Raw genomic sequence first — 16068 nt, forward strand, 5'->3', positions numbered from 1 at the left:
TGTGATCACACCCAACCCTTTCCTCTATGCCCTGCCCAATCTCTCCCACGTCCCCAAAAGGAAGAGAGCAGTAGGTCAAACTCGTTTGTTTATTCATTCATACAACAAGCATTTCTCCTAAGGGGCCTTTGTTTCAGCAAAGGACCGACTCTCGCCTTTCGGCGGCACCGAGTATTCCGCAGCGAAGGGGCCCCCTAGTTGCCTGGCTCAGCAAGACCACATCACCACTGGAAGGGAAGGACGGGCTCGGGAGAAAAGTCTCCCAGACCAGCATTCCAGTGGAGGCAGCGCCTTTGTAAATATGAGGCAAGAAAGGCGAGGAGGGTGAGAAGAGCTCTCAGATTGGGTCTGGGGGTGGTGGGATCAGTGAAATACGTCTGCGAAAGGAAAACTGGGGACTCCTACACCTCCTCAGAAGAGCCGCTCCCCGCAATCGGAGGCCCATCTGGGACCCCCTTTCAAGGGGTCTGGCTTGCTGGTCAGCATGTAGTTTTTCCCCTAGTAGGGTTTTCCATGTTCATACAAAAAGAACAGAGCGAAATGGAGCTAGCTGCCAATCTGGCCCCATCAGGCTAGTTTTGAAGAGTGAAAGCAGGGCTAGATGGAGAAGAAAGAACGAGACAGAAATCGACCGTGGAGACAACGTTGTTGCGTTAGTCCAAGTTTGCGAGAGAAAAAAAAAAAAAACCAAGTAAATCACAAAATAACAGGCAGGAGAGGGTTGGGTGGGCGGGATGTGTCCCCAAAAAGCCTGGAGGAGAAAGCAAAGACTGCTGGTAACTCGGACGGAAGGGAATTGAAGCAGAAGCCTCCTTAAAGACAACCGCATGTGTTGGGCACGTATCGAGGTTGACAGGAACGGGCCAAGAGAAGCGTGGGGTCTTTCGGGGCTGACCAGGAGACAGGAGACAGTGGGGTTTGGCTCTCCGGAGGGTGGGGGGCGCCAGCGGGCGGGGCTTCGGCCCCGAAAGGGCCGCGGGGGGAGGGGTGGGACAGGGGCGGAGCGTGCGGGCCCGGGCGGGCCGGGGGCGGAGCCCAGGTGGTGTTGATATACAAAGAGACGACACCCCGGCGGCCGCGGCCCCGCCCCCTAACGCGTCCTCCTGGGCGGCCGCTATAACCCGCTGCTCGGCGGGCAGCTTCAGAGTCGCGCGTCGTCGCCGTCCGGGAGCACTTTACCCACAGCACCGCTGGCAGCCGGACCACGCGTTCCCGCACATTCGAGCCTTTCCCTTGAGACGGCGGACGCCGGACGATTGGGGCGGCAGTTTGCCATTTCCCTTTTTTATTAAAATTATTTTTCCTGCCTATTGTTGGATTTTTTTTTCTTTTTTGGTTTGGTTTTTGTTTTGTGAATTTTGTTTAGCTGAGAAAACCCCACTGAAGGCGTTTGCGTGACGTTTCCGGGACACAAGAGCGAAGACCACCGAGGTAATGCGCGCGGGGGCGTCTGTGCAAAGGGCGCGGGCCCGAGCGGAGTGGGGGAGGGGCGTCCGGGAGGGGCCGGGGCGGGAAGGCAGCTGCGGGGGTCGTTTCCTCCGCGACTGGCGTGTGTGGTCGGCGGGGCCCGCCTTCGACCCCTGCCCGTACGGGGGTCGCCGCCCTCCTCCGGACGGGGGAAGGACGCGGCGCGGGTCCTCGTGCCCGCCGGGAGGGGAGCCGCATCCTCCCATTAGGGGGAGGGGAGCCAGCCCGGTCCGCGGCCCCGCTGCGGCAAGTCTTGTGACTGATTTGCATTAATAAATTAGATCGAGGGGCCCTGGAATTTGGGAGCCGCGGAGGTGGGTTCGGGCTTCTGGTATAGAGGCCACCATTGGGGAAGACGGGCCAGGAACATTTGATAATCGGCGATCGATATTGCATCAGTTTCCTTTCCGGGCATAGGAGGGGCCAGCCGGGCGAAGCGCTCGAGAGCCAAATGCCTGTAGACGAGTGTGCTCGAGGGCACGGGCGTACGCGTGTAAACAAACCCTCGCCGCCTCTGCTTGCCCGGGAACTGGCATTCTCCTCTTCTCGACAGAGGACTCCTGTCAGCCCCTTCGGCCCCCTTTGAGTCCGCTATGTGCCGCAGAGGCATTTCCCCGTGTGGGGACCCCGGGCACGAAAGGACGGATTAAGCGCACTGCTGTTGCAAATCCTAGAAACCGGGAGCTGTGCGCCTGGGGTGCGCGCACACCTAACCAGTGCCCTGCGTGCCTGTGCACGACCAGAGAGGCTGGAGGAAAAGCAAAACAGCCCCCTTGCACCCCACTCCTCACACTTGGGATAATGGAGAGAGTGCAGTACCAACATCCGCTGGAGAGGGGCCGAGAGGTCCGGAGGGCGCGGGCCTCTGCGGGCGCACAGCCGCGGTGGGACCATCTTTGTTCTTCGCGGCTTTGCTGTCTGTACTTTTCCGCCCCTCGGCGCGCCCCCGCCCCTCCTGCTCGGCTGGTACTTTTCCACTCGCCTGGCCGGGGATGAATCAGCCGCGCTGCGCCGCCCCGCGGCGTCACGTGACCGCGGCGGGCGGGCGGGCGCTGCAGTCCTGACGCGCCGCCTCTACCTTCGCAGGCTGCCGCGCGGGCCGGTGCATTGCCAAGGACAAAAGGAGCCCAGTGTTGATCGCTGCACCCTATTTCCTCCCGGTGCCAGCATGAAGAAAGCCGAAATGGGAAGGTTCAATATTTCCCCGGATGAGGACAGCAGCAGCTACAGTTCCAACAGCGACTTCAACTACTCCTACCCCACCAAGCAAGCTGCTCTCAAAAGGTAGGGGAAGTTGTGTGCTTTTATCCTTAATGGCTTGTGTGGGGGTCCGGAGTTCTTTACCCAGGACTCTGCTTCTGTTGCTTGAATGTACTGTAGCATTTGGAGAGCGTGTAATCTGAGATAGTATCCGATTGTCGCAGTGACAGTGTCTCGTGTCAAAGTCGACTCCTACTTAATACTTAGGTATTTCAGTAAAGGTGTGTGACAGCACTAAAGGGCCGTCTGTGTTAAAGCATTCCGTTGTATATTTCAAAACAATTTAGGATTACCTTTTTTTTTTTAATACCTCACAGCCATTATGCAGATGTAGATCCTGAAAACCAGAACTTCTTACTTGAATCGAATTTGGGAAAGAAGAAGTATGAAACAGACTTTGTAAGTTGAAAATAATAATTTGTGTGTCTGTGGCTTTATGGAGTAAAAGAACAGTTTTACGTTTAGATTTCAATCTAACTTGCCCAAAGCTGGTTTTCTCCATTTAATTATTGTTATATGTTTGGTTATCGTTTTCCCTCTATGTAGCATCCAGGTACTACTTCCTTTGGAATGTCAGTATTTAATCTGAGCAATGCGATTGTGGGCAGTGGAATCCTTGGGCTTTCTTATGCCATGGCTAATACTGGAATTGCTCTTTTTATGTAAGTATGTGTAAGTAGTGAGTCTGCCACGCAGGGCAGTTAATATGACGATAAAACATACTTTTGGCTCCAGAGACAGAATTTACAGTTGAAGTAGTTGACTTAAAAATCATTTGTGTGAAATTTAAAATGAGAAATCCAAAAATCTCCTTATTCTGATGTGTAACTGCATGATTCCAAGAAAGCCTATTAGGAAAAGTAGGACAACGCTTAATACTAGTAACTTAAACCAACAGTCTTTAAGTCAATAGGAATAGTTAAAACAAAGTTGTAATGGTTTGGATAGTGAAAAAGAATTATTGATAAATCCAGGGTGTTTAGAAAGTTTGTTCTGGCAAAATGGAAAGCAAAATATACTAGTAAGCATGGAACTTCCAAATTTGTTTATAAATGATAGTTTTCCCCAAGAACCTTTGCATAAGGAAAACAGTCTTTTTAAAATATATAGGGTGCGGTGGTATTTGCTTAACCTGGAACATGTTTGTTCTAAGAAAAGGGAGTCATAATTTTCTGGACACTGAAAGAACCCATATGTGTTGTGTGTTTTTTGTTTTAATTCAGGTCTGTGTGGTTGCCACATGCCCTAGCAAAAATATATATATTTTAATAAGTACTTTTAAATGTTTTTTTTTCCCTACTTGCCCATTTAAAATTATTTATTCCAGTGCTTTCTAACATAAATGTCTAGAGTAGAATTGGGGGGCTATAGAACTTTGTTCTTAACTGTTGCAGGGTCACTGATCCTTGGAAAATAAGTGTGGACATTATGTCCAGGAAAGAAAAAAGTACATGTAAATTTGACCATATGTTTTCAGTGACGTCTATATCATAGCTGTTAAGTGCCTCTGGGCTCCAGGCTAAGGCAACTTCTGTGGAAGATAGTGTGATTTATTGTGCAGATAAGGAAACTACCCCTACAGGGAGCATGGAATTGTCCCTTCTGTGACAGATGTGTTTTAGTTAGCTGCCTGGTGCCATCTACTCAAGTTATTGTCTCCAGCAGGATAGAATGTTCGTGAAAAGAAAAGCAGACCTTTGCAGAGTTCTGCTTTGTGGTGAAATTCCACACAGAAGTTAAGCCTGGCTTTGAGCATTGGAAGCTAGGATTCCACCTGCTTGCTTCATTAGCATGAAGCTTTTGAGAACTCTTACTAAGGGGAAGGACCAGGAATTTACATAGAAAGGACCCTAGAGTTTCAAAGTTTTTACTGGGGAACTTGAATGGCGTCATTGTTAAATATTTGAAGTCCTTCCTGGCTCTTAACTATAAAAACTCGAGATGGTCTTTAAAGACTGCCCGTGTGTCTATACGTTAACAGTTATACGAGATAAAATGGCACCTGTTTTCAAAAATGAAAACCAAATTCTGATGTTACCCTTGCACTTTTGAAATTCTACTTTGGTAACGTCTATGTGTTTGATTAACCCTTTTAATAAACAGTTAAGTAACATCAAGAGTGCAGAAAGTGAGTGTTTAATCCCATCAATATTTTATAAGGTATCTTTAGAGGATATAAAGGTATGGAGGTAAATGGGCCAAAAGCCATGTGGCTGCCACAGTCTGGGTAAACAACTCTAGCTACCCTTATTAGGCAGACTCAGTCTTGAAATTGAAAGTGATCTCAAAGGTTATAAAGTCCATTCATCTCTCATTGTAATTTCAGTGTAAGAAAGAAGGACTGAATTTGTCAGCACACTTTGAAATTGTTTTTGATTAAACCAACAACTCTGTTCAGTTAGAGGTGAGGCTGATGGTGTCATTTTTCCACCTCAGACTAGACCCCATAAAATTTGTGGCATGAGAATGGCAGTTTTAATGCAACCACCTAGGTTTTAACTAACAGACATCCGGTTTTTTGCCAGACCTGATATGGTACCGTGTTCAGTGTTCCTGTACAGAATCAAAAAAAAGGGACTGTCTTGTTTGCAGAGTTTTCTGTGCCTTCTCTGGTTTTGATTTTTGTTGCTGTTGTTCTTTTTAATACAAAGAAATCAATATTTTCTTTGGCTTGCCCTGGAGGAAAGGAAAGTAAAGCTGCAATGAGAGAACTTGTGCCCTTAAAGGGAAACTAAGTGACATTAGGGAACCTTTAGTTCCTCCCTATTTTTTTATTTTTTTCTGTTCTACCAGTTGGAGGGGAGGAGATCGCCCAGTCGTTCTAGCATAGGCATTGTTTCACTTTGTCACTGTCATATTACTGGGCCTGTATTCACACCATGGCGTGCAATATGGTATCTCGTCACAGTGGTTACTTCTCTGACTTGTGCCCACTTGTTTGTAAAGCTGTGCCTGACTCGTCCCCTTTATAGTCCCATTCCTCCTCTAATTTACGTAGTCCAAGTGGTCTCAAGATCTTTCCTGAACCTAGCTCAGTTGAATTTCACAAGTGTCTTGTGGGCTGGATTTAACTGGCAGATAATTACCACCATTATATAGATAAAAGGAACTATTAAAATGCAGAGAAGTGGCAAGGATACAGTTAAATATCACAGTGCCAGAATAAAAGTAGAAGTCTCATAAATCCACCACCTTAAAGTTGAGCTTTCTTGGGTCTCCGGACACCTTTGGTTCAGTAGGTAAACCCCTGCTGTAACTAGTACTGTAGAACTAACACCTGAGACACGGTGCAAATTTTTGGTAGCAGGTAAGAAAAGATGACAAGTAGCCAGGAGAATAAACACAATCCTTGAGGACTTTCTATCTAGTGCAGGAACTATTATGCCATGTTACGTTCCATATTTATTGCGTAGATAACAAGCAAGAGAGTGGTCTTCAAATACAGCCGTGCTTATTGATAACTTTGTGCCTTTTCCTTCTCTCATCAGAATTCTCTTGACATTTGTGTCCATATTTTCCCTGTATTCTGTTCATCTCCTTTTGAAAACTGCCAATGAAGGAGGTATGTTAACATTCTTGAGACTCCTAAAACGATTTATGCCTGTTAAAATTTTCTTCCTTCTTTCATGTTTCTGTGTTCTCCATATTACAGGATCTTTATTATATGAACAGTTGGGACATAAAGCGTTTGGATTAGTTGGAAAGCTTGCGGCCTCTGGATCAATTACAATGCAGAACATCGGAGGTAAGAATTTTTTAAAAGGTGACTTGGGTAGACTTTTTGCTCTTTGTGTAGCACAGAGTGGTGACACGTTACTTTTGGTGTCACATGCCACATTTTGCACTTGTAATGGTATAATTTTGTTTTCCTCCAGCTATGTCAAGCTACCTCTTCATAGTGAAATATGAGTTACCTTTGGTGATCCAGGCATTAATGAACATTGAAGATACAACTGGGTAGGTGCTAAGTAAGGTTACTCATAAGAAAAATTAGTCTAAAATGGTTAGATACATTTTATCAAAGTTGGATACAAAATAATTATCAGTAAATTATTTTTCCTTAATGTTCCTGTATAAATTGAGCAAGAAGTCCCCCATAAACTGAGTTGAATTCTTAAGAATGAGACCGCAAATTGAAGCTAGTGCTGTAATTCTGAATAACTTCTATAACCTGTGTGTGAAAACAGGTTTTCTAGAACTTCACTTTCTTATATTCATCGTCTGAGAGATTGTAGCTAAATAACACATAGGCCAACCTAAGTCAGTTCAAAGCTTTGGCATTAAAAACCAATCCTGTCTGATTTTATTTATTTATTTTTTTTGTAAATTTGAAATTCCTAAAGCTTAATTTGTTCAAAGTGTCTAATACCAGAAAACGTATGACCACACTGTGTGGAAACCTTATCCTTGTAGCAAAGTTATTCCTCCCAGTGGTTGAACAGGTTTTTATCTAAAGTAAACATGGGGCAGGATAATTCACTTCCCCACTTGCAGCTCATTATCTCAAAGTAGAGCAGTGTGGTTATCTCTTTGGCTTTAGAAATTTAATAAGCCATCTGTAAACAGGAGTTTTCTGTGGGGTCTTTGTTGCTCAAGTAAGTGGAGTGGAATTCACAGGGCATTTAGAATTTGAAAAGAGCAGTTTAAAAGAGGGTATGATTGATTACCTGGAGAGGAAGAGGCCGTGTTAGAACTCTTAGGACACAATGGGTAATCATTTCACTTAAGTTCAGAAGGGACCTTTTGACTGTTTTTGGAGTCAAGGTGGGTCAAGGTGTCACGACAACCTGGAATAAATCCTGGTTTGGGGAATTGGGTTTTGTGGTTTGTTGTCTGTCTTTGCCTGTGTATTTTACCTAAGTATGAAAAAAATCTTGTTGAAGTGTTCAATAAGTACTTTTGCTAATGGAGGTCTGAAAGGAACTTGTTTAAATTTTCTTGTTTTTAGCATTAAAAATTGCAAGCTAAAGCTATCTGTGACAGAGTTGGTATACAATTCTTCTAAAAATGCTTCAAGATAAGATTACCAGCCTAACAATGCTGCTTTGTGCCCTACATTAGTATCAAGCCTTTAAGAAGCATTTTATGTTATGAATCAGCTGGCAGCCTTCCCAGAGCAGACAGTGGGACAAAAGTTATACTGTTCACACCCCATTTCTAACCTGAGTGAATATTCAGCTAGTGCACAGAGTTGGACATTTATTCCTGTCTATGTGCTTTCTGTGAATAAGCACTGCTTTTTCCAAAGCTGTCTTTTTTTTGTGTGTTTATTTTTAGAGTATTTCTATAAAACGAGTCCCAGAAGAAGATGTGTCTATTGTTCTGGGGATTTTCCTGATTGTTTTTGACTTTGTTTCTCTTTTCTTTAATTCAGATTGTGGTATCTGAACGGTGACTATTTGGTTTTGCTGGTGTCACTGGTGCTCATTCTTCCTCTGTCACTGCTGAGAAACTTAGGTGAGCAAACTCCTCTCTAAAAAGAATTGAAACGAACCTCTTACCAGCTAGTTGGCTTGCCCTTAATAGAAACGGAAAGCTGAAAGGTCCCCAGAACATAACTTTGGAGCGGCAGCATACAAACCTATGTAGGGCTCTCATCCTGTGGCCAGGGGCCAGAATGTTTTGTTGACATTTGATATCTTTGTTTCATAAATAATAATACAAAATGAAAAGTTTCCATTCTTTCAGTTATTTTTAGTTAATTCTATACCTTGATGTATAAGAATTAGATTTTGTATTGTGTTCATACTAAAGTCTTCCAGGCAGCATTGAATCATTTAGTTGAGAAAATCTATTTGCCTGAAACCTGTTGTATTAAAGTAATAATTTCTTCCCCTCTTACAGGATATTTAGGATATACCAGTGGCCTTTCCTTACTGTGCATGATGTTCTTTCTGATTGTGGTAGGTATAATTTTTCTAGAACTCTAGAGATTCTCTTAGGAGCCCAGTCACATTCAGTTTAACAGATGCAAAATTATTCAATTTAACAAATGCAAAATAATATGTTTTCAGGTGATTTGCAAGAAATTTCAGATCCCTTGTCCTGTGGAAGTTGCCTTGATAATTAATGAAACCGTAAACAGCACCTTAACACAGCCAACAGCTTTGGTACCTGAGATGGTATTTAATGTGACTGAAGACGATACTTGCAAACCACGTTATTTTATCTTCAACTCCCAGGTAACTAAATATAGTCTTTATTTTCTTAAAGGAAGATTTTAGGGAAGAAGAGAGGGAAACTCTCCATTGGAAATTTTAAAATAATTTCCAAGGTAAAGGGAGGAGTGTTAATAGCTACTCTTTAAACATGAGTAGCTAGTTATTGAATTATTGGGACTGAGAAGAAAGCCATTAGTTTGTATCTTAAAATAGATGGAGAATTGAACTAATCCTATGATGTTAATAGTTGACACATTCAGAAGTTAGGGTGTTGGTCACACTTAGTGAACAGATTAGAAAGGAATCTAATTATGCAAGGGACACTTTGAGGTTCTGATTCTAAACTTTGTTAATATAAAATACACGCTGGAGAACTGTGGTAACACAAGGGTGTACCATGAGGATTTTAAGTAAATTTTTACATTTTTTTTGCAGACTGTCTACGCTGTGCCAATTTTGACTTTTTCATTTGTCTGTCATCCTGCTATTCTTCCCATTTATGAAGAACTAAAAGGGTGAGTGCTTTACCTATTTTTATATAAATGTACTGGGAAAGTTAGAAAAATATTAAATGATTCCTGTGACTGCTGCTAAAATACAGATTTGTATTTTTCTCTGAACTTACACAGCCGCAGCCGTAGAAGAATGATGGATGTGTCCAAGATATCATTTTTCGCTATGTTTCTCATGTACCTGCTTGCTGCCCTCTTTGGATACCTGACATTTTATGGTAAATAACGTCTGGCTTTCAGAAAAAGACACTTTGTGAAATAAAATCGATACTTTCTTCTGTATAATCTATCACTTACATTTGGTCTATTTTGGTGTATTTCATATCTCTGATAAGAACCTAAATTGGAGCTTAGACTGTAAGAATATAGTCTTTTAAATCTGTAATTTCTCAAGTCCAGGTTCATCTCATTAGTCATGTGATGGCATTTGTATGTGACGTGCTTACACCTAAATTCACCCTGTGCACCACCTCTGGCAATCACTTTTCCGTTATACAACACAAACTGTAAGCCAGACCATGGGATTTAGCTATTTAGCTCCTGTTGTTTTTGATGGGGGTCATGTGGCTAAATCTCTGCTTGGTATTTAGAAAAATTTCCCTTCAATGTTATTTTAATTGCATTAACCCTAATTCCAAATTAATCTTATTAGCCTCTTAGTTTATAGTTGTTTTGTGAGTAGCTAATAACTCTGGTGCAAATTTGCTGTGAGTTAGATTTTCTACCTAATCTCTAGTGGAAACAGCACACTTAAAGCTTTTTTTTTTTCTTTTTTGTCTTTGCCCATAGAACACGTGGAGTCCGAATTGCTTCATACCTACTCTACTATCATGGGAACTGATATCCTTCTTCTCATTGTTCGTTTGGCTGTGTTAATGGCTGTAACCCTGACGGTACCAGTAGTTATTTTCCCGGTAAGTAAACATCTGCTCTGCTTTCATTCAGTAGAAATGAGCTTTTAAACATGTGAACATTTGTGAGCAACACTAAGTTGTTGGTGGTTTTCGAAGGAATTTTTAAAATTCTTTATAGATTTTCCAAACATCCTGGGGCATTTTTTCCATAACTGAAGATCTAAAATGATCTTTCAGTATCCAGATGTTAAGGAACTAGCAGCAGAGGAAGAGCCACAGTTTATGAATTTAGGAAGCTGCTTTTTTAGATCTATTTCCCATTATTTGGGATTTTCCCCCATTAATTTAAAGCTGGAATTTTAATTTCTCTGTGCGTTTTCTTTTGCAGATCCGGAGTTCCATAACTCACTTGTTGTGTGCGGCAAAAGATTTCAGTTGGTGGCGTCATAGTCTCATTACAGTGTCTATCTTGGCATTTACCAATTTGCTTGTCATCTTTGTCCCAACTATTAGAGACATCTTTGGCTTCATTGGTAAGTTGGGGCAAGTGTCAAAAGTTTTCACACCTACCGGGTTTTAAAGTTTAAAAAATTAATGACAAGTGACTCATTGATTTCTCAAGACATGGTAAATTTTCTTTTAACAGGTGCGTCTGCAGCTGCTATGTTGATTTTTATTCTTCCATCTGCCTTCTATATCAAGCTAGTGAAGAAAGAACCTATGAAATCTGTACAGAAGATTGGGGTGAGTGAGATGTTCTGCCTACAGAAACCATAATCTTCGAACCAAAATTTCCTCACCTGATTTTAATTTTAGCTCTCTTAGCTGTCGTTGTAGGTATACTTCTGAGTTTCTAGGGCATAGTTCTATAATGGTGTGTTCTACCTACAGGCAGAAGGTTGGGGAACGGGAGGCAAAAGACCATTTCCTTCAGATACAGGCCTAAGTTAATTGCAAGAAAGCTGTTGAGATATTTTAGAGAGAGGAATAGAGATAAAACGTGAAGATACGGACTCTGCCTTCAACATTAGTTTGGTGTTTGCTGGAGTGCCCCTTGCGACAGACACTTACATAGGCCTTCGTGTTTAAAGGAGAGTACAGAATTAACCATCTTCAAAGCAAAGCTGTGGGGGACTGTCCACGATACTTTAATATAACGTACTTTAAAGTGGAGTAACAACTGATTTTACAAAGAATATGATATGTTAATTGGTGGGGGGGTTATTTAGAGAAAAGACTGCTTTCTAGTCCTTATTCTGCTACAGTTCTAGTCTGATTAAAGAACTAGAATTGCTTATAAGCAAATAGCTGCCATCTTGTTTTATTCAAAATATATAGTGGCAATAATTGGAGGGGGTAGAATTAGGAGTAAACTTACTCCTGTCTCTGAAAAACCTCTGGCTTTGACGCAGGCTGCGTTTTAGGATGACTTTGGTTTGGTCCTGTGACTTAAATTTTTGCTTTAAAAAAATGCAAAAAAAACACCTTAAACAAAAAACCAGTCCTGTTTTATGACATGAAGGAGTTTATTCAGCAAGGAAAATTTACTTACCTTTTCATTTGAGACCAAGGAATTAAAATAAAAAGCAAAACTTTGTAAGATTTCAAAAACAGACTTTTTGTGCTATGGTAAACCCTCTGGTAACTTAACGACAGTTTAAATATCTTTAGCAAGGTAGCAAGGCATGTGAGATGCTGTCAACATAATTTTAGTAATTAGAAGTCTGTTTTTTAAAGTAGAAAGGAATGTTTACTGGATGTATTTCTTTGCTTGCTGATCAGTTTCTTTGTGCTCATTGCAGGCTGTGTTCTTCCTGTTAAGTGGCATAGTGGTGATGACCGGAAGCATGGCCTTGATTGTTTTGGATTGGGTGCACAATGCCCATGGAGGTGGCCATTAACTGGCACCACTGAAACTCCCGTAGTCCACTTGATGCCAGTGTTGAGTCAACTCTCAACTCACTATGAAATTTCACCTAATGTTTTCAGTTTCACTTCCTTTTGAAGTGCAGATTCCTCGCTGGTTCTTCTGAGTGCAGAATAAGTGAACTTTTTTTTTTCTTTTTAAAGAAATTATTCTGTATAATAGAAATGGATATTAACAACAAAACCACGAGTCTCGGGTTAATGGAAGTGACAATTTTATTCCATTCCAGAGAATGGACGAACTCTTAACTTTTATCAAGCCACATGTTTGGCTGTGTCATTGTTTAACTTGGATATTTTATGATTTTACTTGAATGTGCCTAATGGAACCATTCGATGTGAGAAACAATTCTTATTAATTTACAGCAAAGTATTGAAATAACCATTGAGGAAAACACTATTATTTTTTTGTACCAAAAATATTTAAAGACCTCAGAAGCACTATTTTACTTTTAAAAAATTAGCTTTTTTTTTTTAAACTTTCTCCAAAAAACAATTGTCAACAAATTACATTAAGAAAACTTCATTGGTATTTAAAAACAAATGTTAGTATTATGAAATGATTTGCCTTTTTGTAGGCATAATAGGCCAAATACATTTTTTACCCAAAAAATTTTTAGAGAAAATAATGTAATGAAAAATTGTACCATGAATAGGAGTGTAGTTTTTTCCATTCAGACTTCACCATTAGAGAATAATTGATTGATCACTGTTATACCAAATCAGGTGAACTTGTTCATCACTTTTCTTCTGTGGCCCCAAATAATTCGCTTTGTTCAGACTGAAATATTTATAGTTTCAGTCTCTTAGAGTGGAAGATACAATGCAGATATTTCTGTGGGAAGTAAAGTAACTAATTTTGAGGTACCAAATAGTGCAATTGGGTAAAACAGGGTTTATTCAGTTGCATCTGTCTCCAGAGTTGTATTGACAACTCTTGGGCTTTTTGGGCCAGCCCTTTTTTTGACATTGCTTCCAGCAGTGGAAAATGAGCATTTGATGGCTACAGGCCAATTACTCTATCCAGAGAGTGCAACTTTTCAAAATGCTCGTCTGCTCCTGGAAGTGTGGATTACTTGATAATGTATGGCTTAGTTGTGTTCATGTTTTTGTCTACAGTAGAGGTCTCATTTCACAGGTTACACCGATATTTGGTATAAGTTCTCTTCGTAGAGGCCACTGGGTTTCTCATGCAGTAATTTTTTAAAAACTCGTTTGCACTGGATTGTCATCTCATTCTTGTACAACAGAGAATTGTTTACATCCAACAAATGGTTAGCTAGGAAACCAGTGCAACCTGAGTGTAAGTAGTTGGTCCAACTGCATGTTCACCCTGCCATTTCAATGCCAGTTAGAAGTGAAAAAATTACTTGGCTTTAAGAGCACATTTATTGTACGTTTTGGTGTATGGTGAATATATTAAATAATGTGGTACTTTGCTCATCAGGCATAATGTCTAAAATCCAGTATATACATAATTCCATTAGTGGTTGAGGGAAGCAAATAATGGAGCCATCAATTGGTCATCTGGCTCTAAGGTTTTCTCTTGAACTAATAAGCATTTTTAGTTGTAGGCAAGGGCCAGAAATGTGGCAGACATGGTTTTTGTTACACATTCTTGTATTATATGTGACTAAATTACAGACAAGCTGTGTCTGTAAAGACCCTTGTGGATGGAACTGGAAGACGTCCTGTAGTGCTACATTGGGTGAAACCAATGGTCCGTTTTTGTTTCTACAAAAATTAAGTAATTGGGGACCATCTAGAAAGGCAGTGAGAAGATGGATTCTACAGCACTGCTTTCATTTAATTGGGCTTTGGCACTCCCTTCAAATCCAGAACCTCACCTCTAGTTCAGACCAAGAATTGGCACTTTTTCTTGAGTTCCTTGAAGAATTGCTGACTTTCTGAGACCTGCTAGAGAATATACCAAGTAGAGTTGTTTTCTACAGTTTACATCCTTTCACGTGGGAGAAACTACCATGGCAACCAGGAAGGAATGGAAAAAAGAATTTTCTTCTCACAGCAAATCGATGTGGGGAGGCTTCTTCAATCCTCTTCAGCTGTTTGAGGTTCAAAATGAACTGCCTAGGGTAAATTCCATTGCATGATTTTCTTGGAGCTCTATCTTGTCTGCCTTGAGGTTCCTAAACCGTGAATTCCCATTAATGAGCAGTCTTCAGTATTAAAACCACTGTCTAGTCACCTCATTTTGCATTACTGTCTTCCGTGGATGTTTCAATTATAACTGTAATGTTATTTATAGAACAGCATTAATCCATTAAAGCTAACCTATTTTTCAATATTTATGATAATCTGTACATACATTGTCTGTCCATATGTATTTGTAATATATAATGTATATAATGTCAGGTTTGGGTCTTGGATTCAAGTGTATATATTCCTGTAAGTTTCTTAACTGCATTTTGATGAATTCACATTATATATCTATAGGAATTGTCCCCAAAGTATCTGTACAGAGATTTCAGTATAAACAAATTGACAAATTCTGTAAACACTAAAACTTTAAAATATTCTTTAAGTTGTATTTGCAATAAACAGACTGGATGAACATCACATTTTTTCATGAAAACTTGGTGCAAATTAAGATCTCTTTAAATTTTAAATAAGGTCTAATTTTCAAAATGCAGTAGCTTGAAAATGTGATCTAATGTAATGAAATCAAGTGTGATCTAGTGTAATGAAAGATCTTTGAGAACCTGGGTGTTTAGCTTTCTGTATATAGTGTAAATACCCCCACTGTACTGTTAGAGGCCAACACTTCCACTAGGACTTGTTGGCAAAGAGTGCTACACCGTTTCAATGAAACAATGTATGTTTGTTTTAACTGAACTAAAATAAATACATGCTTAATCCTGAGTAGCTCGTGTTTTCTTTGAAGTAATGGGATAAGCAGTATGTGATGTATTTTATATCAGTACTTAGTAGGGGGTCTGTGCAATGGTAAGGAATATATTGAAGAAGAGAACGGTCAGGAGAGTTTCAAAGTTCCTGAAAGTGTGAATAGGAAAACATGCTAAAAGGCATCCCAAGGACCCAGGGGTGGGCCTGCTTTACATAGGTCAGTAGTGCATCAGGATCATCTGGGAGCTTTTATTATGAATGCAGCTACCTAGTCTGATTACATAGGTCTGGAGGGCAGCCCACAGTTCTGCCCAGCCCCTGCATCCCAGAAACCTACCCCAGCTGATGCTGAGGCACAGTTAAATTTAGGGGCACTGAAACAGGCCTAGGAAGAAGTCCCGAGGAGTTCAATTTGGGTGAGCTAGTCCCAGGAAAGTGGCAGCACTGTGGCTGCATAGCAAACAGGCTAAGGTTTATCTGAGTGATGCTAGATGGGAGAGGGGTTGCTAAGATACACAGGGTAGTTCAGGTATGGCCTACTGATAGCCTTGAAAGCTTAGGGCATGTGCAGTGAACTATCCAAGGGCAGAACAAAATGGAAGATACGGCAGCAGGTGTGGTTGGGAGTGGTTGCAAAGGCCAGAGACATTTTCTACAAGTGCAATGGTCAAGAGGGAGAGAATTATTTGTGGTGAGGAAGTAGAGCAGAATATGCAATATGTCTGAATTAAAGAACAAAAGGCTTAGAGGTGTCAGTTACTCATCTGAGAAGTTATCGTTGCACACCTATTGCATACAATTAACATGCCTTTCAGAAAGATGATGGGGTTATGTATCAGACTCCAGTTCTAACAATCCAGACACTTCCAATTAGCCATTCCAAAAAAAAAAAAAAAAATAGTGATACCAAAATGAAGCAGAATACCAATTAATCAATCTGAAACTAGAAATATATTTGGTGGGTAGGTCCACTCAAAAGAAGAAAATACAGTTCTATAACCAGGGAGTCAGCTATTCCCAAAA

At 41.0% G+C, this 16068-nt stretch overlaps 1 protein-coding gene across 3 annotated transcripts; it reads left to right on the forward strand.

The window, feature by feature from the left end:
- Positions 1 to 1090: 1090 nt before the first annotated feature.
- On the forward strand, positions 1091 to 15060 carry SLC38A2 (solute carrier family 38 member 2). 3 transcript variants are annotated; one of them, XM_039243095.1, is made up of 16 exons: positions 1091 to 1431; positions 2554 to 2751; positions 3045 to 3126; positions 3274 to 3389; positions 6216 to 6289; positions 6380 to 6472; positions 6603 to 6684; positions 8102 to 8184; positions 8572 to 8630; positions 8742 to 8909; positions 9324 to 9403; positions 9518 to 9618; positions 10190 to 10314; positions 10643 to 10787; positions 10901 to 10998; positions 12057 to 15060. In XM_039243095.1, the coding sequence occupies exons 2-16, from the start codon at positions 2636 to 2638 to the stop codon at positions 12153 to 12155; spliced, it is 1521 nt and encodes a 506-aa protein (XP_039099026.1). In that variant the 5' UTR covers positions 1091 to 1431; positions 2554 to 2635; the 3' UTR covers positions 12156 to 15060. The 3 variants fall into 3 exon arrangements, with proteins under 3 accessions (XP_039099026.1, XP_039099027.1, XP_039099028.1); XM_039243096.1 differs by having other exon boundaries at positions 2635 to 2751; XM_039243097.1 differs by lacking the exons at positions 1091 to 1431; positions 3274 to 3389 and having other exon boundaries at positions 2659 to 2751.
- The last annotated feature ends 1008 nt before the right edge of the window (positions 15061 to 16068 follow it).

This window comes from Hyaena hyaena, unplaced genomic scaffold (genome assembly GCF_003009895.1).
Source record: "Hyaena hyaena isolate Hyena2069 unplaced genomic scaffold, ASM300989v1 scaffold_221, whole genome shotgun sequence".
Classification (NCBI taxonomy): Eukaryota; Metazoa; Chordata; class Mammalia; order Carnivora; family Hyaenidae; genus Hyaena; species Hyaena hyaena.

Excerpts from the sequence above, each read along its gene's own strand:
- SLC38A2 (XM_039243095.1), top strand. The coding sequence starts at position 2,636 with ATGAAGAAAGCCGAAATGGGAAGGTTCAATATTTCCCCGGATGAGGAC. Across the intron at positions 3,390-6,215 it reads ACTGGAATTGCTCTTTTTAT|AATTCTCTTGACATTTGTGT; the intron begins GTAAGTATGTGT and ends TTCTCTCATCAG. Across the intron at positions 10,788-10,900 it reads AGACATCTTTGGCTTCATTG|GTGCGTCTGCAGCTGCTATG; the intron begins GTAAGTTGGGGC and ends TTCTTTTAACAG.